Source organism: Columba livia, chromosome 3, assembly GCF_036013475.1.
Source record: "Columba livia isolate bColLiv1 breed racing homer chromosome 3, bColLiv1.pat.W.v2, whole genome shotgun sequence".
Taxonomy (NCBI): Eukaryota; Metazoa; Chordata; class Aves; order Columbiformes; family Columbidae; genus Columba; species Columba livia.
Window position 1 is genome coordinate 88,683,112 of NC_088604.1, and position 24,745 is coordinate 88,707,856.

The window sequence follows — 24,745 nt, forward strand, 5'->3', positions numbered from 1 at the left end:
CACAGAACTCCATCAGCGTGGTGTTCTGAGAAAAACAGCAGCCAATATAACGTTCTGCCAAGGCTAGGTGTGTCTATGACACTTTGGGGAAAAATCATAACACGAGAGTTTACTTTCAGCAGTTGAAACTAGGCTGTGTAAGAGGCCCTAAGTGCCCCAATCCATCTCCACTGCAATAAATAGCTCTGGTTACTCCATCCTCGTTACAGAATTCAGGCTAACCTAGCAGGAGGCAATAGCAACCATACTAATACACGTAAAGAAAAATCAGATTAGCAGCACAGAGTTACTCAATTACCAAGTGGCTTTGTCAGCAGTAATTGATTTAATTTGAACTTTAGCATTCCTGAAGCTTCACTAATTAATCCACAAGACCAGCCAACTAATTCTATGCTTACAGCATCATTTAACTCAAGTTAGGGATTTCTGTGTGGAAACAGAAGCAGAGTAAGAGTGCAGTGACAGCCAGTCTTAAAAGCCAAGCAACAGTTCATGTAGAAGGAAAAGAGTTTTATCTCTTACCTATCAGACCTTTCTCAAGAGTAAAGGTTTTGTTCGTGAACATGCATTCAAATGCCACAATATGGAAAACTTTGTTCACTGTGTTGTGAGTCCCGACAATTCGTATATACCTACAGTGGAGAAAGAAAAAAAAAAGGTAAGTAGTATAAGTTAAGCATGACAAACTTCTATGCACTAAAATATGAATTATTCAGTTGGACTATATTGTGCAGACCTGTATAAAAGGAATAAAAGAGTATAAATTTCACAGCAGACTTGCATCTACTGAGGATGCTGTCTCCCGTTCAATTTAAAGGAAAAAAAAAAATTAAAGAGCTGTGAAATCCATGAAAAATATTTTTGGGCTTATTTGTCAAGAAAACTAAAAATTAGAGACCTTCTGGATCAGAAAAGTCTTTTAGTGCAAATGTGTGCTCATGGAGGCTTTAAATAATGATGATAATAATAAAAGCAGTAGTAGTAATAATAATAATAATAATAATAAACAACTCCCTTTACCAACTACTTTTCACCACTATGAAAGACTTCAAACAGGCAGGACAAACCCAACAAACTCATGAGGTTTCTCAGCAGAAGCCACAAATTAATTCCATTTTAATATGACTGTTTCTAATTCTAATAGTGGATGTACAGGATATCAATGTCTTTGTTAGTGTATGTTTTATTAGTAAAAACAAAAAAAAAAATATCTGAACAGTCAAATGTTACAAAGCAAAGCTAGCTCTGGGTTTCATTGCTGGTTGCACAACTTATACTTCTAGACTCTAATTGAAAATCAAGTAGATCTGCTCTTGAACATTGTGACCTGTTCACCTTCTGTATTATCCTGGATGCTTCACCTTCTCTTAACAGTCATTAACCTTGACTCAGTCAGATTCCCACATTTCCTGAAGAGATACAACAGTTCCAACTATAAATTTTGAAAAATCCTAAATGGAATATCGTATGCCATCTCAATAAATGTTGAAAAAGCAACACAGAAAACTACCTAAAACAAATACCATTACCCCACAAAATGGGTTACCCACACTGCAGCAAGCTTTGTATTAAATGAACTGTTTTCAATTAAGAAGTATCAGAATGCATGAATCTTAGACAAAATCCTCAGTCTGTGGTATTATATAAAACATTTCACTTACATAGTATAATTACAGTTGCAACATAACGTCTGTTCACTAACAGCATCATTTTGGCTTGTGTTCAGCAATCCAATTTGAGAAGATACACAGCTTTCAACACTGAGATGTTTTTTTTAAAAATAAAAAACCCCCATAGCTACGTACCATACAAATGTTCAACCTCCTCCTACGCTTCAAGACTTGAGTGCCTTATGAAAGAGCTCTTATAAGCAAGTATCAATTACTGTTATTACTGATATTGGTTCGTATTTACCATACATAAAAACATCTTCTAGAAAAATAATTTTTAAAATAACCACTTATTACACGCAAATGACTGCAAGAGACAACTAAGTTACCTGAATGTCATGACACTGCTATGGTTTTGACCTCTGCTCCTTTTAACTTACATAATAATATCGTTTAAAGAAAACTATTATATATTTTGAATAAAATCACAAAACTGCTACGAAATACACTCAAAATTTCACTTTAAAATTTTAGTTATAATTATTTGAAACACAAAAGCATTATATGCTATTCCCCAATTAATATTAACTCACAGATCAATTAATAATCACAGTAGCAAATTTCCTGCAAGTCATTCTCTGTAGAAAGAGTTGCAAAACTGGAGAAAATATTTATTTTTCATGAAGAAGGTGAGCCTGTATTTTAAAAGTAAAGCAGAACTCAGCCCTCACCATGCAACTGTGGCAAGTGCCTGAAAAGAGCATCGCAGGAATCTCAGTTGACAGGGCAGGATCCAGCAGTTCTTTCCCCACACCGGCCCATGTGAACCAGTCAGTTGCTGTGAGGTGGCAGATGAAATATCCTATTATGGGATTCACATTATGAAGGCAAAACTGTATCAGCCTCAGTTTTTCTTAAGATGCTGAGGATGATTTGCGGTGCTTTTGCAAGTGATACACAGTCAGGTTCAGCCATAGCAAAAGCACAGCAGACACACTGGAGCAAGACCCCAAGGTTTCTACTCGCAAATCTGACCTTCTACAAAACCGACACTGAAGATCCATCCACTGAAAAGGTTGTGATCAAATTACTCAAATTATTGTTGTTCAGAGATAGCTGATCTGAAATGTGACAGAATTGTTCAGTTTTAGGAGGTCTGGCAGGTATCTTCAGCTAAGGGTATGCCTCTCCTTGTTGAACTTACAGGCACAGATGTATCTGACCCTGTCACAGAATTGTCTAATGCAGTAGACAGTCTAGACCTTTTACAAAAACTTTGGCATTGCTACATTTGGAAGAAACACCAAACAAGGAATACTGACCGTAAATTAACCTAGTGGTTTGAACAAGTGTTATGTAAAGGGCAAAGGCAACAAGTTGTGTCTCCAAAAGCAAAAAGGGGGGAAAAAAGCCCCAAAGCCCAAACAACCACTTACACTTGTTTTTTGCCATCTTTTGTTTGGTTTTTGTCGTCTTGTTTTATATTGTCTTTTCAAATTATTTTCTTTATTCACAAGCACAGTACAAATCCAAAATATGCAGACAATGACCAGGATCCAAGAACACTAAGTGCTCTTGTTCTAGCCAGCATCAGAAGCACAGAATTCAACTAAATGCAGGAACAGTCGTGGAACATTTGTAAGCGCAGGTGGAGGCTGGCTCGCCCTGGAGACTCCCTTGTCTCTCTCGGGGAAAAAAGGTATTGATTGAGTTGTGCTGCCTGGACAAAACCCACTCTGGGCCAAGCAACAGAGCGTTGCTAATGGAGGTGCTTTGACACACTTCAGTTACGCTTCCTTGCCTTAAAGAGTTTAAAGAATAAACAAACTAGAGGAACACAAGAAACCGCTTTACAATTAGCTTCACAAGCTAATTTATTTCGATTTTTTGTGTTATGAAATTGTAACACTAGAGCAAACTTCTTGATTGGTTTTGGCTTTTTTATTTTGTTTTCTTTTATTTGGAGGGGTGGTGGTGTTGGTTGGTCAGGTTTTTTAATATATCAATAGGGCGAAAGACACAAGACTTGAAGAATAGTTTGCCACAGGAAAAGCATCTTTATCATGCTGCATGCTTAGCATAAGTAACATATCACTCACTGGTTAGCAAACTTCTCTGCCAGGAGGTAGAAAGGAACTAAGCTTATTCCTGCATGCTCAATAGCCTATCAGTTATTTTGAACAATAGGTGACAATGTTTTGCATTGCTGGAAAGCTGAAATTTTGCTGTAATGCAAAACAAAATCCCATCCATTAAAATAATAATGTATACATTTATCTTCTAAAGTATATTATTTCCATGTTGTAATGTTATTGCAAGGTAGAATATAATAATATGACAAACCCCATCTATTCTTCCCAATGCAATACATGTATTTTATTTCTTTCCTTATTTCTCTCAAGGTGAATGATCAGTGTGATTTCCTGCCTGAATCTTGCATTCTTCTAAATGCATTCTTCTAAAAAATGCAATCTTCAAAATTAATTTAAACAACCTGACTTCTAAAAACCACATTCTCAAATTTTGCATAAAAATTGTAGCTTATTATTCCACTTGATGCAAGATACTAAAGCCACCATAGCCCAAGATTGTAAAAAATAATCATCTTTCAAATAAGGCAGGATTTATTAGGAGTGCCCAGTAGTACTAGGTAAACAAGGTATATCTGAATTTCAAATACCACCAATGAAGAACAATATTGAAGGTACGTGACCTGTTTAATGAGAGTCAGATAAAGACATTGTAAATACTGAAGTATTACATCTTAACGAGAACACTAAACGGTGGGCTGAAAATAAAGGATTGTCTTAGAAATATGACAGTGATGTGGACGACTTCAATAGGAGCCATGAAGTCTTAATTCAAAGCATACAGATTTCAGAAATTTAAAATGCCTATTGTAGCCCATGACATGCTTGAAAATTTGTACATTTTCCTAAGCAGTTTTCTGCCAGATGGAAATACAACAGAGTTATGATTAAAAATAAAAGCCCTTCAGGCAATCATACTATATGCACCATCTCATCATTTTCCTGGAGTGATTTATTAGCTGAAATATAAGACTACAGGTAACAAAATTAATATGAACAATTTTTCAGCGCATGTAACTTTGACAAATGCTTAAAATAAATTGAACATGTTCTATGTGATCACTTACTAAGTTTTTAAAACATACTGTAGTGCTTTTGGCTGGAACAGAGTTAAATTTCTACACAGTAGCCAGTATGGGGCTATGCTTTGGATTTGTGCTTCGCACCCATGGCTTTTGCTTTATTAAACTGTCTTAGTCTTATCTTAACCCATGAGTTTTTGCACCTTTACCCTTCTGATTCTCCCTCCCATCCCGCTGCGGGGGCCGAGCTGCACACCGAGGTCAGTCTGCAGCACCGTGATACTGCTTTTGGCTCTGAACAGCAGTGCAGCAATAGGCAAGGCTATCTGGCTTTGCTGACAGGCCTAAGGTAGAGAATTAAGCACCAGTCTTCTGGTTCCCACAAGCAAATCTGCATCAAGTGGCAAGAGTTATCAGGAACAGGCTGCCCAGGGGGGTTGTGGAGTCTCCTACTCTGGAGACATTCAAAACCCGCCTGGACACATTCCTGTGTAACCTCATCTGGGTGTTCCTGCTCCGGCAGGGGGATTGGACTAGATGATCTTTTGAGGCCCCTTCCAATACCTAACGTTCTGTGATTCTCTTATAATATCTGTAGATAATTAAGTAACATTGACAGAGAAGAGATCAGTGAGCAGGCTGTGCATGCAAATGTCTACAGCCAGCTGGGAAGACAGTGCCTAGGCCTCCCTCAAGCACAGGGAGATTCTTTTGTGAACTTGGGACTCCAAAGATGGGACACTTTTCTGAGGAACCACTGTGAATACTGGTGCTAATAATGCCTCCTTATATAATAACCTGTTGTTTAAGGTGTTTTCTCAGAAAGAGATGAAAGTTGAGCTCCTTTTTTCTAATAGGATTTCAAGCCTAAGAAGAGGTCCCTACGCACAGGGAGCCCAGCTAGACGACGACATGGCATCCTCTGCTGCTGCACCACACAGGGCAGACAAACTGTGAGTCTGAGGAAAGTATCCAACAGCTCCTCAGTCTGCAACCATAGTTCAAGTTCTACACATTGAAAAAATTGTAGGTTGAACACCCTCCTCCCTCCAAAGGCTCTTGTTTTGAAATGACTGTAAGATATCATGAGATGAAAGGGGCAAACAATTTGAAGAACCCTGTAACTTTCAGAGTCCAACTCTGTATGTTTAACTGCCTTAACCCATGCTTTTATCTTTTTTTTTTTTTTTTTACATATATGTACAAAAAAATACATCCTATAAGAATACAAATCCATCTTGGTTAACTCAGTATTTTCTTTCTTGAAACTAAGGAAATAAAACACAAGCAGTTGTGGGATTGGATGTGCTGGAGTGAGTAATTTCTCCACTCCTGTGTGCCCTCTGTATGCTACAAACAACAGATTGGCCCATAAGGAAATAAAATAAAACCTTTTACCGCAGAATAGAGCTTTTGATTTGATCTTGTTTCTTTTAGATACTTAAGAATAAGATCAAACTTTGCATAGTTTTGCAATTACTTTTCACCTGTTCAAGCTGTGAGAACGAATATGTTCACCTCTTTAAGATGCGTGGTATTCTCCTGTCCTCAACACTACATACTTGTAATTATTGCAGTCCTCTGAATTAGAAAAAACAGAGGAAACAAGCTAAAGATCATATTTTTAGCAGACAAGGTTTCCTGAAATACAATACAGGTATCTTTTATGCTGATTAAATCAACATAAATGCATATACTAGTTATTTTCAATAGCCACAAAGAGTCATTTTTCTATAAGTGCTTAGCAAGCATGTCATTAATTAAAGACCACTGACCAGACTTACTTGTATATGCTGAATTACAAGGCGATTTAAAAGCTTTGATTACCACAAAGTAGAGGGGGAAAAAAAACAGCAGAAAGCCCAAACTCTAAATGAACAAAAAATTTTAAAGCACTTTTTTAAGTAGGTGACACAAGCTTGGGCAAACCTGATTAAATGAAGAATTAACTGTATAATCAAAATCCTGGTGCCAAACTATGAATTTTAATTATATTGCTCACTGAGGAAGAGACATGGCAGACAAAACCAAGGACAGACATTAAAAGCACCACAGGCAGTTTTTCCAGTGCAATTAGAAATTGTTCACTTTCCTGTTGGGAGCAAAGCAGTTTTATACAACACAAAGTTATCTATAAATCTTTGTGTGATAGGAGAGTAAAAGAACCACAATTCAGGGGCTAGACAAGCTCCTCTGTCAATGGGCTTTATACTCAACGGATAGACTGGGGGGAAGACAAAAAGAACCCTGAATCATTCTTTACAAAAAAAACCAAACATTGATCAGTTTGGGGGGTTTAAAAGTACTTCTCTGGCAGGGGAACAGGACTGCAGCATATGAATTTTGCCTCTTTAGAAGACATTTTATTTTGGTTTCTGGTCCTGTTTGAGAATAATAGATATTGATAGTATTTAAGTGCTGTAAGAGTCACGTCACAGACTTCTGTAGTCACAGTCATACTACACCTGACTCCAGAGATTCCCACAGCAGGAATACCAGAAAAATCTGTATTCTTCTTTCTTCCTTCCTTTCCTTTTCCACTAACAAGAACATTATTTTATCTAGAGGAAAACAGCATGTTCTACTGGATCTCGATAGTGTCTTAAACTACTAAAATTTGAATGAAGTACCTGGGTTGATTAATTAGGCAGCCACACGACAGTCCCGTCATCCTCCCCCTATTTTCCTCAGAGCAATTTTTCACCTTTACACAAAACTATAACTTGGGCAACCTTTTGTGACTACAAATACTCGCATTTCTGAACAACTACATTATGATTTACTTCTGCTCTTTACATTTGTACAGCTGACACATTTATTTCGGACAACAGCTGCTGCTGAGCATACCACTGATTCAGCTGTGGGCACCCTGGAGCACAACTAACACCAAAGCTCAGCTGCCTGCATCAGAACAGTACCTAGGACATGTGTGTCAAATCATAAAAATATGCATACTCTAGGATCCACTTTAATCCTTCATTATAATAACATTGGTAAGATACAGACAAACTCTGGAATATATTAAGCACAGATTCTAATCCCTTGGGAATGTTGAGACAGAAGGCTAAGTAAAGAGAGGTAAAGGAAATTAACTGGTATTTTGCACTGATGTCAACTCTAAGTTACTATCAAAGCAACCAGAACAGCAAACTAAAATAAAGAATTAATTCCAATACATGCAAAATGAGCTCCTAAGAACTTGGCATTTCATTTCTGTTTGTGGAGCATTTGGTATGAGACGCCAGCGCTAGTCCTACATACTTCATATCTCCTCTGACTGCCTGGAAACCGCCCATCATTCACATTCTGATCACTGCCACAGAGATGCACAAGATACAGCCCAGCACACAAGGGCATTAGAAGACATTCTGTTTGTCTTTTGGTGGAAAAGGAAACAGTGCTATTCACTGCTATCTAAACCCCATTTATTGACAACTCAGTAAAATGTATAATCCTTCAGACTCACACAGCTGAATCAACAGGAGGATAAAAAACAAAGCAGGGCAGTGGGAAATCTATTGCCAGAATTAAATCACATGGAAAAACAGTGGACATAAATATATAAAATAAAGAATGAAGCCAAAACAAAAGTGGAAAGCATTTCTGTCTTTTGACAGGAGACAAGTTTTCCTGCCCTTAGACGAGAATATCTAATTGAGTCTATACCAAAAGCAAACCCCTGCTGCAAATATAGAAAACACCACTGACAAATCAAATAAAACACACAAGACAAAATCATTGAACTCCTGTAGGAAAAGCATCCATAATCCCTGCAAAGCCTGTACAGTAACATTTTCACCTTTGCAATTGATGCAAATACAAGCAACAGTGTAGCAGTTTGAAAACACAATGCATTTTGCTTTGTAATTACCTTTAATATGTATCCAGATATTTTGTGCTGTGGTATTCAAGTGGCTAAAAATATTGATATCAAACAATTACACAGGATATGTCATTGTTTGTGATAATAAGAACTATCATCCAAACAACCAATGTTTCTGAACCAAATTAACACCTAATATGTGTGGGAACATAAGTAACATCTGCCTGATGATCTTTTGTATTCCATATGTAAGAATAATGAGCTTACAAATGGTGTTTTTTCATTATTTCTCTCCAATTTTTTAATTTATTTTTTTTAAAAAAGAAAACCCTAAATTTGAAGTAAATTTGCTTGAATCTGAATCTTTACCTGGTGCACATCTCTAGGTCCATTCAATTTCTCAAATCTGAACTTGGCTCTGCAGGTTTTTTTTCAGGTCAGATGTCAACCCAAACTAATTCTTTGTCCCAGAACCTGTCCAGATATGGGCAAGAATCTATAATTTAACATGATCTCATAATGGACTTCTACCACATTGTCCTGGTTTTGCTAAAAACAAGTTTCTCTTTTAGTGAATTTTGCCTGTCAGCTAAAGCCTTCATATTAACTGCATCTTCCTGGAGAACCAAACACATATTTTGGTAAACCTAGCAATGGAATGCAAAGTTATTGATAAGCATGGATGGACATCTCAAGAGAGGGGCAACGAGAAACAGGTGACCAGGAAACTGACCAACTGTGTATAACATTCCATTCACGTGAATACTTCATATAAAAGTGGGAGATCACAAGGATCTCGTCCCTTTTGCCCTTTTCCCTTCTGCTTATGGCCGACATTAGGAGAGGACCTTGCTAGTCGTCCCTGAGAACTGAGGCCTAGTGACAGACTGAATCCAGCTCCGATTGGCTGCAGAGTCCAGTCCAGGACTTCAGGTGCCGGCTCTGCAGTTGCTGAGACTTTCAAGATTGGTTTTGTATATTTTGTATTATTTTCTCTATTCTTATTAGTAGCATTAGTAAAACATCTTTAATTTTTTCCAACTCTCTTCACTCTGTCCTTCTTTTCCTCCCAATCGCCTCTCCTTAGTGAAAAGGGGGGAGACGGAGGGGGAAGTGGCAGGGGGGAGAGGGGGTTAACAATACATCTGCCAGGGTTTTATTGTCACCCCACAATCTTAACCCTCGACACACACAAACTCAAAATCTGTTAGGAGAAAATAGTAAGATCTTGATGCCATGAAATCTGTATTTAAACCCTATCCCTGATTCACCTTTGCAGCCAAACCCAACTTAAATATCACCTTCATTTATCTTTATGCCATGTCTGGCAAATGCATAAAATGGGACCCTAATGAATTTAATTTTATAGAAAAAAAGTTATTTTAAATAGAAAAGAAAGCATTGTTCTTCAGGAAGTCTGGTTCTAGCACAAAGTAGACATGGGATTTAGAGAGCAGACATGAATTTTCTCTGCACGCCTTCCATGTGACAGAGCCAGATTCTTTCAAAAATGCATATAACCTTCAACAGGACTTGTTTTCTCCCTATCACAGTATATCATGATGCGGTTTCATGGCTTTGGGTAAATTTAGCTTAGGCTTGATTATGTAGATACATTGTAGCCTCCACATTTTTAAACACATTGAATAAAACAGAAGAAAATACAGGGAAGCTCTTTTCAACAAAATCTGAGAATGTTTTCCATTGTCCCCAGCTTCTCATGTTCCACCAGCTTGTGAATTTAACATGCAATAATTACTTCCTTCTTCAAGGACACCTCAAGTAAGAGCTGTCTAGATCCTGACTGGAATCAGACTACACGCAATGTGACAAAGAAATACTTGAAAAGTATTAGAACAAAGTCATCTAGAAGCAAATGGACAAAAAAAAATAAAAATAATAAAAAAAAATCAATCTGCACCAAGGTAGCTCAATAAAGAAGTAATTGTGGTTTTGACCTGTGTTTAAAAAAAATCAAGGAATTTCAAATTTTTTCATGTAAAACTGTAGTGAAGACATATACAGAAAACTGTATTCAGCTCTGTCTGACAGTGGTAAAGAAGGGTGGATTTTTTTAAGAGAGAATGAAAATGATAAAAAATGCAAATTACTGAAAGAACCGTTTTTAGATAAAGGTCGTTTGGATGAATCATCAATACTCAGAAGTACAGCAAGTCTAGGTATTGGGGCAGATAAGCAGAAGACAAAAAGAGAAGACCTCCAAGGCTCTCCAAAGGGGGTCATAAATGCACATGAAGAATGAAATGTTAAAATAAATAAGATAAAAACCAAGCAAACAAACAAAAAAAACCACCACTCCACAGTGTAACTTTACTTACTGAGAAACATATCCAAGGATATATGCAAGGAATCCTGCCATTTCTTTTGTTAAAATTATACCAGAAAAGTGCTAAGCAATACTCAAGTGGAATCAGCTAAGTACTCCTGGCATAAAAATGACTGGATATATCTTTTTCACTGGTATTTTTATGATTTGAAAATGTTCAATTTGTACTTATGAATACAACTCATTGTAGTTGGAGGTGGTTAGAAAATCAATGCAAACTATTGCTGGCTCAACTTGTAACTTGCTGCACAAACAATTTTGGAATGCTGAAACGTGGGGTAATTCATTAAGCTGAGTCTGCCTTATACATGTAAAACATTTATGATAAAGCATTTACTGTTAATATTTAAGTCCTTTAGATGTGAGGTAAGGATGGCTTTCTTATTTGTTTCCTTAATGAAATATAGGATCATACAGTTATTAAAACCCTTGTACTATCCAGTGACTTAGAGGTTTATAGATGCCACGATAACAGCAGCTATGCCACAAGAAACATCAGCTTAAATTCTTCAACAGTAGGAGCAATGCTTGTAGGAGCAAAACCCCCCAGAAAACCAAATCACAAGCAATGCTCTACTTAATGAAGTGGTATGTCAGTTCTGATTGCTTTGGTGTTCCTTTCTAACATAATTAAAGCGTGTAACACCTGTTCTGCTCCTGACAACACACAGCTTAACCAAATTCTTAACTATGATCATTCTTTAGACACATTTTAGAAATTATTTAGTGAAGACTCAAATTCACATGGACATGTTTTTCATGCTGGTGAAACAAATGTCTGATGTGAGACAGATCAGTGGAAGTATCAACCAATTATTTCTAAATTCACTAAGTTCTGCATTTTTAGAATAAAATCTGTCATGTTATCAATTAGCAGTATCACCTGCTACACATACATAGAGTTGCTACCTCAGTTAATCAGTGTCTCTAATCTACATTGCTTAAGCCTTCCAGGATATTGAAGACCTAACTGCTAACTACTGCAGGCTGCAACTGAGCTGTAAAATAAAGGACAAAAGTAATATTATTCATGGGACTATTCATCAGACACAGACAGTGCAGCAGATTCAATCTCCTAGGCTTCATAGGTCTAGTTATTTTAAAATCAAATTGTATTTTACTGGAAATAACAGATAACATGGTGAAAGAAGATCATAAATTTGGATTACAAGTAGATCTACATTAACCTGCACAAACACTTCTACACAGCTTGGCAGCAATAAGATAGCTGAAGAGGGGTGCAGTGACTCCAATATTTGTATACAGATAATAAAACCTTCAGAAGGCCCCTGTGAAAAGAGCTGAATTATGGTTATTTTAAAGACAGGGCATTTAAGACAGAAAACTACCATAAGTATTTCTTGTTGCTGCCTTTTGTGTGCGTGTGTGTGTGTGTGATTTGTTTCAGCTGTAGAGTAGAACCACATTTATCATATACAATTTTCCATATTTCTCTTGCTGATTTCATAAGCAATCAGGAGAACTGTTTGATCAGTTCAGAACAGTAGATTGTAACATCGCACCAGTTCAACTGATTACAATGGATTTTAGCTCACTGAAACACTACCATCTGGCTGGAGCGATACATTGGGTGCCATAGCTCCAAGAAAACGTTATCATTTTGTTAAAATGTAGTTCTTGACCTCCTACAATATGAAAATAATTTATGTTTGACATGTCTATGACCTGCACCACTAAAACTTGTGAGCAGACCTGCAGAAGAGAGAAATATATTTACTGAGCTACTGAGTTCAGGTCTCTTCAACTGGTTCCTTAACCAAGGAACAATGTGATTTAATAACTATTCATGTAGTTCCCTTCATATAGCAAAACATCTGAAAATTATGAAATGTTTTAAATCAAATGTCATAAACCCTAAAATCAATGTGGAGGCAATGGAAGAAGAACAGAATAAATGGTGACCAGAAAAATAAGGCTTAAAAAGTCTTACTTAATAAAGTTCTTGCCTCTCCAAAATATGTTCAATGCTGAGTGAGCTGCAAATAGGTTCCTTCTAGATGATACTTATCCTTCATAAATATATAAGCACCTGAAAGTTAGCCACAAAGTTTCATGGTGATGAAACACAGCTTAATGCTAACAGCTGAAGTTGCTATGCTTTTCATAAAATAATAAAAATCATTACATTTCTGCAAATCAGTTTGGTTTTGTATGCTCTTTCACTCACACCTTACCTTTAAACTAATAATACTGTTCTGCACTGGAATAGTTTGCTAATGATACCAGCTCAAATGAAAAGTTACTGAACATCTTAACCAATACATGCAGTAAAGCCAAGGTACAGTAAATCAAACTGTTGCATGTAATTCTATATTAATGTAACTTCTTTAACCATTCACCAAAAAGCTTCCACTACTTCTGTGAATATACGCAGCTCAAGCCATATTATACAAACCGGTGGCAGAAGTATTGTATCTAGAAAAGAGAGCTGAATGAAGGAATTACCTTTTGTCCCAAGACATTAAACAACATATTTCCACTGAAAAGCTAAGAAGTTAGGATGTATTTATGTTCAAACAATGTTTCAACACAGCTATTGGATTTTTCCAGGAAAACCGAAGAGTTACAGGTTGTCACACATTATCATCCACATCAGTGGTAGAAGAAATATCTCACTGGGGTGAATGCAGCAATTTGTCATTCATACAACACCTTCAGGTCACTGCAGCTTAACAGGAAAGTAACAACACAACACAACACCCTCAGACGATGTTGCAGGGAAGGGCATTACCACTGTGAACACCTCTATGGAGAGAATTTCAGGAAAGTAACTGGAAGGATCATATTGCATATTTGTATCAGTAACAACAACAAAAATGCCTTGATCATCCTTTGTAATCCCTTTCAAATACCTAACAATAGATCCCACAGAGCACTGAAAGTCAGTACTTGCTTGTGCACAAATATTTTTAACAGTTGCAGGATGAGTACTTCTGCAGGGAAGTAAGTTTTATGGCAATGGAAAAAAACCCTAGAGTAAAAACTTCCTTTGCTATGAACCAAGAAGCTTTTATTTGGGAATCAAACAAATTTGTCTGGATTCCTGCCTAAAGACAGAATGCATCGAGTCACCATCCTTTTAGGTACCTATATATTAAGAAGAGCCAGAGAGAGCTTTCATCAACCATTTCAAAAAAGTAACAAACTCGCTATGTATAAAAATTGTACCGAAAATGCTGAAAGTTGCAAATTGATGGGCTTTGAGTCAAGTTATGACAAAATAAAAGCTTCTTAAATTATTTTAATGATCTAGCTAGGATCCTCAAATGTAACAAACGTATTTCTGCTCCATAAACTTCTGCCTTTTTCAGTTCAGAAGACACGTATCTAGAAAGGATAAGCCTCCTTTTGCCAGCTTTATGCTATCACGGAAATATTTCCATTACTCATGGGGGTACTGTGTTAAGCCCTGATTCAGGTAAATCTTGATATTTTTTTCTTCTATCATTAAATCTGGTACTATGTTCCAGATGAAAACTGCTCAAATGGAGCTCTAAAGAACTTTTTTTTTCCTATATATATCAAAAGAAAATGCAAAAGAAATGTTCTTAAGTACTCTAATCCATCTAATCTCTTACCACAATATCACTGATACCACCTTATAAACTTGGGTCCCACATCTGTTTTCACCTCGACAGCAGATGGAAGAATTCTGCACACATAGCACATCCTAGCACTGATGAAACAGAGCTCTCGAAACAAGACCATGATGTGGTTTAATGGGAAGTTGTTTTCTTTCACTTCTCTCTGCTTTGGAGTCTGGATGAATTTACTTAGGTAACGCTTTAAAATGTGACTCCTTAATCAAGAAATAAACCACTACATTTGAAGCAAAAAGTCAAAGCAGCAGGTGAGATAGTGAGAAGATACTAGCTCTAACAATTGTACAGCCTGTCAGAAACCTGCATTTACACATTTGTGTTGGAAAAAGAAGTGCTGAGCTGGTGTATTCACATATTGTTTCACCATACCCACCCTCACGACAGCTGGTGACTCACTGCTGTGATTACCTTGGTATCTGGCTTTCCCAAAGTAGCTCTGAGCACAGACAACTATCTCATATTCAAAATCTAATTAGTTCATTACAACATTATATTGGAATAACTGCTATTAAAAAGCATTAGCTTGTATCATATCTTCTTCAAGCAGATTTTTTCCTCTAAATAACACAATTCTTGCCTCAGAAGTGACAGCAGTGCTCTGTTGTAAAGAGTATCTTGTGAAGGAATCTTACCACGGAGTTATGTAAATCTCGATCCTGTAGACATAACCTTCATTACCATATCAATTCCATTTACCTGAATGTGCTGTATTACCTTTTAAACCACCTACTTCACTTTATTAAGCTGATAATTTGAACTCAGTATTGCATTATTTTGCTATGCAGCTAAAAGAGAAGTTTATGTATTTTATTCTTATATATTAATGTAGTGAAAACATGCTTCAGGAGGCAGCTCTTCATTACACTTCAATGCTTTATTCCTCACTGTAATTGATGTCAGTAATGACTAGGAGGCTATTATCAGACTAATACTATCTTTTCCTCCATAATATTATTATTATTCTCAGTATAATGACATAAATCTCTGTTTGGAAGTAGAAGCAATCAATATTATTTATTGCTGTATTTTCATTAACTAGAAATTTACAGGGAATACAGGACTGTGACTTAATTTTGTCCTTCAGGGAGTGGAACCTTTGAACTTCAGAACTAAGGTTCCGCCATCACACGCCCCTCTGGCCCTTCTTACCTATGCCCAAAGCCAAATTTTCACACTTCATGTTCAGATCTCTCACTGTACCTCGCTCTCTCTGCTAATGCCCCCTTTCCTTCACCTTGGCAGCTCACTTAGTGTTTCCCACTTCTCTGCTAAGTCATGTATCCTAAAACAGATTATATCTTTTATATATTCAGAATGAATCTTGATATACTTAGAATATAGCCTCCAAATTTTAGTTGAAATCAATAACTAACCTGTTTACTTTTCACCACAAAATGTTTAAGAACCATACTGCCTCCATATTTAGCAAGTAATCATGGTATTGATTTATGTAATGTATGTCCTTTCGTGTATAGCCTATATCTGATCGTAGAGCTTTCTTGACTTCCTGTAGCTCCCAATGGCTCAATAATGCCAAACTATTAGTGAAACATCGGTTTATATAAAGCTTTCAAACTGGTTTAACAGAAAAGAGTCCAGGAGCACGCTTACTTAACAAAAGTGACTGAAGTGCAGAGAGACATATCATGGTAATTTAAATGCCACAATACCATTGGTTTTACACCCTGCATTGTGGATTAAAGCACACAGAAGTCTTACAAAGAACCCTCAGAATCTCAGCAGCTGAAACCTGCATCCTACAACTCACCTGCTACTATTAACCGCGGTAGCCAGCCTGAGCTTAAAATGTGCATGTGTAACTCATGTTAGGATCACATTTTTGTTTTGTTATATGCACATATCACAGACATAAGATTTCTACGTGGTAAAACTGCACTTAAAATGATCTCGCATACTCAGGGATTCTACTATATTTCCTGATTTTCCACAAATAAATAAGTAAAAAAAAAAAAAAAAGAAAAAAAAAGAAAAAAAAGGTGATTGGACATGAACAGATTTCAGCTCTAATAACTTCATATAGATGGAATACTAAAAATAATTTGCCCAATGTCTGATTCCATTTTCTACATGTAATGAACAAGTCCATATACTAACTACTGTGCAAAAACATTACAATTAGATGCTATTTAAAGATGCATTTCTGTACATGACAAACAATTAGGGCAAACATAACAAAATGCATAATGCTAAGAAAACATCAAGTAGCATAAGACACTTGACATCTACCTCTGTTTCAGGAGCAGTATTTATGACAAAAAGAAAAAAACAGCAATAATAAAATAATATCAACCAAACAACCCCAAAGCACGACTATAATGAAGGAAAGAGTAGAAACAGGAGGAAGCGCAAGAAAAAAACAAAGACAAAACGCAGTGAAAATTAATAAACAGGCAGTTCCATATTATTCTATACTTATCTCAATCCAACACAGCTTTTTAAAGGAACTTGCTTTTAAAGTAATGCTTAACCTTAAAGCAAAAAGTAACAAACAAACCAAAAAATATATCTGATTTTATTGTGACACCTCTTAACATATTTAGCTTCAGACTTTAAAATATTCACCGTGTTTTTGGGGTGTGGGAGGGGAGAAAGAAAAAGACCTTGCAGCAGAATTGGTTCTCTCCCTTAACACAATGGCCTCATGTTTGAGTTCAGCTGCTTGGAACCAACTTGTGCCCCATCAGGCCGTTATGGAAAGCACAAAGGGGCATTACTGAACTTCTTTTGTTTCTCACACAGAAAACTTTGTTCTCCTGCACAAGTGCAGCATAATTTTGAAAATATCTCATCAAGTGAGCATTGCCAATGTTAATTTGTAAGAATTCAAATAGTATTTTATTTTAAGTAATATACTATTGTTTTAGAATATCAGTATTCTAAAAGGTAGACCCTGTGCCTATGCTTTTAGTTGCAATGATGTTGCACACACATATACAGAAAAGGACATCTGAAATGAATAAATAAAATGCAAAAGCATGTTATTACACTGCAAATGGAGAGCACTGTAGCTGCACCTGTACTGTGACTCAAGCCATATTTGTTTTGCATTAGTACAGTCTATGAACGTGCCTGTTCTGCACCAGAAAATCCAACCTCAACTCACATCCTCATAAACACTAATGCTAAAGGCCTGAGACACATTTAAATTAGAACTCAAAGTTAAACCTTCACGACTTTTGAAATATTAAACCACCATCATCAAAAATACATTTTTAGAATTATTACATAAATTTTAGCTGTGATGTCCCTTTCTAGAAAGAGACATTCCAGATCTACACTTCGATAAAGGGTTTGAACTATAGACCAAACTTTATTCAAATTAAGGCTAAGACTGAAAAACTGGTGAACCCTTCGGCCTGAAAAAGCAGCCTCACTTCCGCAACAAAGGAGGAAGTTTTCAAATACTAATATGAAATTCCAAAGCAAACCGGCTCCCCCAAATGCATACATTACATTGTGCAGAAATCCCCAGTCACAGAAACAGGACCAGAGATTATCAAATTTAAAGGACAAAACACAACAATCTTGTCATTCCCAATCACACACAAAAGAGAACACGATAATGACTTAATTCTTTTTAACTATACTGAGTTGGGTTTCTTTGCCAGCCTTAAAATATCAGTGTAGCTCTTATTCAGTTCAAAGTCTCGGGACATTTCTTTCTTTCTTTCCTTTATAATCCTTTCTCTGTTGAATTTAATTGCCTTGGCAATGCCAGAACACTGCCTGATGCTAACAGGCCAGCACTGATCACTCTAAACCAATTGGTTCCTTCATTACAGAGAAAATGAAATAAAAAGAGAAGGCAGGTGTGCTCTCACACAGGCAGCTGGACTGAAGCTTCTCTTGCTCTTCTTCTCCCTCATGAACTAGTAACCAATCGATCAGGAACCTGCTCAGAACCCACAAAAACTATTCATCACTTCTGACACGGAATGGTGTGGTTTTAACAGGTCACTAAAGTAAAGAATATTTGAGGTATCTATCTTTAAAGCCTTTAGAGCTCATAAGGTTTCTCAACCAACATCCAAGAGAAAGGAAAATCGAATTGTTACACTCCTACACAGTTCTAGTCTAAACCTCAAATCCAAAATAAAATCTCTGTTAGTTGTTTGCCCAGGACAAGAATGTGTGATGTAGGGCACCTAATTTTACATGGTCGTTACTCTGAAGAACTTTGATGGATCCAGAGAAAGACCACAGCTGGGGGACAGAGCACAGGCGGCCCCACTCCCCTTTCCAGCTCATTCTCTTCTGTACTTCTATGGTCTTCAAAATGCCAGTTAATGTTTATCCTAAAACTTTACACATAATTTCTACCTCCATCTTTTAAAAACTTGAACCCTGCTTATATTTCCAGCTATTTCACATCACTTTTTCCTAATAGTCCCTTTCCTATAATTTCATTTGCCCATACAACTGCATCAGAACTCCTTTACCAAAAATAACTCTGTTCAAATTGCTCTCAAAAATTATTCTTCTTGAAAAGTTATCTGTATTGATCAGCTCCTACTCGAGTCAGTACTTCATGTTGCTTCTTCTCTTTCTCCAGTTGTAAGCTCTGCACGATATGCCTTGTCTTTATGCCTCCTGTTCACTAAAACAGGCTTTTAATTTCACATTACAATCAGTTCAAAATACTGCCACCAAGACAATTCAGGAGAAAAAAATGAAGAGATATTGTAATAAATATATAAGCAAGGACGAAGACATTGGGAAGGGAAAAAAAAACATAAACAAAGCACCTCAAGAGGAGAATCAAACAGAGCATAAGGGGACAAGACGTGTACAAAGGGATAAGACAGCAGACCACAAACAGAGTGAAAAAAACAAAAGAGAGAGTGGCACTGCTTTGATTAGGAAAAAGAAAATGCCAATGGAAGACACTGCATTAAAAAATTCACTTAATTCTACTAGAAGAACCAGAAAAGAGAAACAGAGAACCAATATGTCACTTTATGGTACACTGAATGGGATGAAGCCATTTCTCTCCCAGTTATGTCTATAATCTCACAAATTAATAGATTATTATATTTTTTTTTTAAATCTGTGGAAATCAACTGATTGAATCCATAGAACATCATAAGAAAAAACAGGTGTTTCATCTGTGTTCTTTGGAATAGAAACATGATGTGACCAGTGACACTTTTTTCAGTTCAGAAAAAAAAATCATTATATCCTATTTATCCCAGACTAAAACAACAATTGTTGGTTACATAGTAAAAAGGAATTACCAAAGACAAATAAATACATTAACTAATTCTGCTGCTGTTTCCTCCCCTTTGGTAACATACAGAATCAGCTTGCTTTCTGCTGTTGCTCTTCACCCTCTTCCCCCCCACACCCCCATCCCCTTCCCTTCTCTTTTTAAGCCTTTGAAAAAAACATCCTGTGTATCATTCAAAGGCCATGATTTCTGAAAAGATGATATTGCTATTCAGGAACACAGTCTCCTGTGAGGCAAATCAATGTACCCATGTAGCATACTATATAAAGGGCTATTCACATGACCTAAGTTAGCAATTTGGATTCTTCCTGAGCTCCAGAGGATGATTCAAGTTCCCCAAGTCCGGCTGGGTTATCCTTTGTCACTGAATCACACACACACACTCATTAATAGGTATCTAACTTGGACAGAAACTGCATGATTACACCTGCTGTGACTATTTGGCAACATATAAATAGTCATACAGACGTCAAAAGACAAGTATGAGAAATAGTCATACAGATGTCAAAAGACAAGTATGAGCACGCTCAACAACTCTTAAAGATTTTATGATGAGGGAACCTAACTGATCTTTCCCATAAGCAGCCAGAAATTATTTTCTAATGGTAAAAACACCACGGGATTTGTGACAATCCTACTAAAAAAAAAAAAAAAAAAAAAAAAAAGGGGGGGGAACAAACTACTGTAGAAAAAATTGCAGGACCATTCTTGCTTCGGCATTTTAAAAATCAGTTAAATCAAAGGTTCCTAAATTCTTTGGACAAGATGACCGTGGCACTCCTCCAAGTTCTTAGACCTCTGGATACTCTACAAAACTTATTAAAAAGAATTATCTTGTAAGTATCAGAATAAAATAAGCCTGTTTTTCTATTCATGTGTGTCACAGACTTAATTGGTTTTGACACATGCAACTCCAAATTAGGTTTCTCCAAAACTGGGATATTTATAAAGCCTTTTGCTGTCTGTATTTGACTCTCTCCTGAAGAGAGATCCTATGTTGTCAAATAACACTTAGGCCTTTTTCCAGTGAAGGCATTATTAAAATCTCTTTCTTATATTTGGTGGCTGTCAGTATAGACGTAATTTCTTTATTGAAATGGGTACATGCACTATAAAAGAAATGTGCTTCAGCATGCTATGTCTCCACAAACAGTAATCAATAAATCATAGTTTATATACCATGGAGTTAGATTATCCCATGAATCACTTCGAACTCAAGATACATGTGCTGACAACCAGAATGCAGAAGAAACATCAGCTTTGAAGAAACAATACTGTAGTGACCCTATGGTCACCACGCTGCTTTTACCCAAACTAACAATTTGAGTTGCACATAATCTAGAAATCAGAGTCCAGAAGTCACAGAAAAATAGGCTTAAAATAGAATTTAAGATGCCATTTAGTCCATCCCTCCTGTCACACAGAAAGATCAAACCACATTTATTACACTCCAGACAGATAAATATCTAACCCCTTGTTAAAATTCTCCACTTACAAAGCTTCCACAGTCTTCATAGACAAGCCAGTGTGACAGTGCTGCTTAGTGCCAAATCCAGCTTTTTGTTGCTAGAATTTATGTCTATTACTCCCTGTCTTACTCCTTATGAAGATGAAGAATATATTCATCTCTAGTTTTGAACAAGTTTTTTACCTATTGAGAGGTTTTCCACACCTCCCCTCAGATGTCTCTTCTCTACACCAGTCAGTCACAAGTTTGTCCATCTTTTCCTGTAGGTCAAACCATGCTGGTTCTTGGTGCTCCCTTCCAGGCTCTTCCTACGCTTCTCGAAGTATGAAATGGTAATTTCCTCAAGGGTCCAGAATTAGCAACTCAGATATGACTGAACGGAAAGAACGATGCTGATTCATATTACAAGCTACACTCCCATTTATATATTGAAATAGCATTTTTTTTTAACGGCTGATACTGAAGCCTCGTGTCCAGCTTAGCATTCACTAAACATTGCAGATCCCTCTGGTGCTGAGGTGCTATTCAGCCATTTGCTCCTCACTCTCATTCTTTAAACAGTATTTTCCTGTATGAGTACAGATTCTTTTACTTGTTCTTACGAAACTGCATCCTTACGAAACTGCGTTTCAGACCGTGCCTCCAATTCGTCAAGATCTTTTTCAACTCTAATTTTGTCCTTTCACATAACCACATCTCCTCTCACAGCTCCATGCTACCTTCAAATTTAAGAAAATATGGCGGGGTTTTTTTAGCATCCAAAGCATTAAGTATGTACAGAGTAGCATGGAACACAAGAAAAACCCCATAAAACTCCCACTTCATGTATCTTCCTATTTTTCATTTCCATATAACTATGATTACAATAGGTGCTGCTCCAGTTTTATAACCAATTTACTATATTTTCATTTAGACCATGTTCCTCTTGCTTGCATACTGAAATACCATGTTAGTGTCAAAAGCTTTACTAAAGACAAAATATAACACATACTGATTTCTTATCCATGACCTGTTTTTCTGCCTCAGAAGGAAACTAAATTGACTATCTGTTTTTGACAAATCCAGTTTAGCTGACAGTAATTTCTTTATCTGCTAGTGCCTACAAACAATTTGGTTCAATTACTTGCTCCAGTATTTTTCTAGAAACTGAAGTTGTGCTGTATAACATAATTCCTCAGCTCCCTCTTTTTGCTTCTCTTATAAATGGGAAAAGAACAAACTTGGTGCCCACTACCTATTTTCCATGAGTTCATAAAATCAAGAACTTTTCCAAGTTAACAGGTATAAGTTATACTACTAGTTCACAAGCTGTTTTCTGGGGATTAGAAAGCAAGGTATCTATTTTCATAAATAAATAAAATGGTAAATAGAATACAAATTTTACGTATTAGCAGAACAACTTTATTTCTGGTTCTAAAATTACTAGTTGCTAACTGCAACTATTACTGTCAAGAAATTGGGGGCTTACACATCGCAGATTTTCAATGGCAATATCTGATAGTTTATTAGTCATAATTCTCAACTTGCAGAAAATTTTACGAATGATGTAACAAGTACTTCCCCTTCCCTAACACGATAATTGCTCCTTACAGCTTCACGGTGAAATAAATACGGAATTTAGGAGTTAAATTTTGCACATAATGAAATTATTTGTAGTATAAAAGTAAACAAACTTCAAAGTGGAAGAGGAAAATTATGCTTTACTACTAGTATTGTCTAAGGGGCATAAATTAAGAACATAGACAGAAAGAGGTAAACACAGAGACAATACCTTTTTATCCCTTTTTTCCTCCCCCCCTTCTTTTGTAATCACTTGGAAACAATTTTAGAGAAAGTCTTTCTGTGAGAACGTTCAGCTCTGGTGGCACAAAGTAAACATAAGCAAAGACTCTGCTCTCTAATTTAATATGATGCGATAGTGTCCTTAATGCTACACCACTGAGGGCCTTTCAGAGACCTCCACTGGAAGGCAGAAGAGGAGGAAAACCTGAAGTGAGACACTGTCATATTCTAATCCAATGTTCCTACAGAAAGAACTTGGAGACCTCTCCTTCTCCCTCTCCCCTACAGAAAGATATAGGTCTCCCCACTATTTACACTAATTGAAAAACAAAACAAGAAGAAAACCCACAGCTTTCTGGCTTCTTGAGAAGATTCCACTCCAGAGAAAAACCTCTGCACGTGAGAGCTCATCTCATCAGAAAAGCACAGAAACTACTATTCAACAAACACCATGATAGAAATTTTATACCTCTGAAAAAACAAGCACACCTTGTATTTTAATGTAGTGACTAAAATCACTAAATATGTGATACCTGATCTGTTGGTATCTGCAAAGTCTCTGTAAGGAATATCCATTGCTTTCTACCTAAAAAAATGTCTAAGTTCTATAGAAAACTGTCTTTCAAAGTCTGTTTCATCGTACGATATATTTTGAGGTTAAAATAAAATAAATAAAAATACTGAGAGGGAAGCTATTTAAAAAGAAAACAAATTTTTCCTAAATGTAAATTGGGTGGTGGAAGGCATAACAACCAAAGGCAGGCAGTTAGCTCTGTCCTGTTCATCCACTGTACATAAAAACTAAGGTTGAAGTAAAATTATGTGGAGTTTGTTCATATTTATCTGAAGTAACTATTTCATAACATGGCTAAATGAGAAGCAAACAAGGATAATTTATTGCATTTATTTGTCTTGTGCAAATACCTGCATGTTATTTATACTATTGTTTCAAAATTCAGTGTCCCAAGGTGAGCAGAAAGAAATCCAGCTGTGTCAATAACAACAACTCCTATGCTTTGCAGGAGAGAGCTGAGAGCTGCCTTCCCACTTCAACTAAGTGTAAAAAACATTTTAAAACAGGTAACCACTTCAGTAACACCAGCCTATGGTGCTGGTAACAGATCAGCATGTTTCATCTCTGTATTCTTCAATTATTTAAATGCAGTAATCTCTGTGTAAAAGAACAAAAAACTCAGAAACCTGTGAGACAAATTCTTATCCTCAGATCCTGAAAATCCATACTCTGATTAGAGAGATACTTACAATCTCACTGAGGCAGCTGAAAATTTATCTGCTTGTAGCAGCTATTTGCTGTTTCTAATTTAAAGGGAAGTATTGTATATCAAAACAAGATTCCAAACGTACATACCATAATGAGAAGCAGCAGTATACACTGCTCTCAGAAGAACATAATGGTGGAAAACAGTCATAAGATACTCTGGGGCCCAGCCCAGATGATGGTCATACTAAAGAACAACGGTTTGCAAAACCTGCCCAAAAAAATAGTATTACTACTGGATCAAGAACCACACCAGATAATGGTATTGCCAAAAGAATGACACAAATTTGATTTTAAACAAAAGAAAATAAGAAGAAAGATTAAAAATCAGAAGTAGCATTCAACTCTGTTACTTCTGTTCCCCCTCTTCTGCCAAGTAGATCAGTCACACTACAGATTTGAACGCTACCAATTCTCTTCTACCTGCAGCATGTTGAGTCTAACCCAGTCTGT

At 36.5% G+C, this 24,745-nt stretch overlaps 1 protein-coding gene across 2 annotated transcripts in view; it reads right to left on the reverse strand.

Moving 5' to 3' along the window:
* Positions 1-24,745, reverse strand: part of BTBD9 (BTB domain containing 9) — a 117,669-nt gene that overhangs the window by 43,023 nt on the left and 49,901 nt on the right. For both annotated transcript variants that reach the window (XM_065058129.1, XM_005503811.3), the window contains exon 8: positions 523-632. In XM_065058129.1, coding sequence (XP_064914201.1) covers positions 523-632 — 110 coding nt within the window. The remainder of the gene's footprint in view (positions 1-522; positions 633-24,745) is intronic.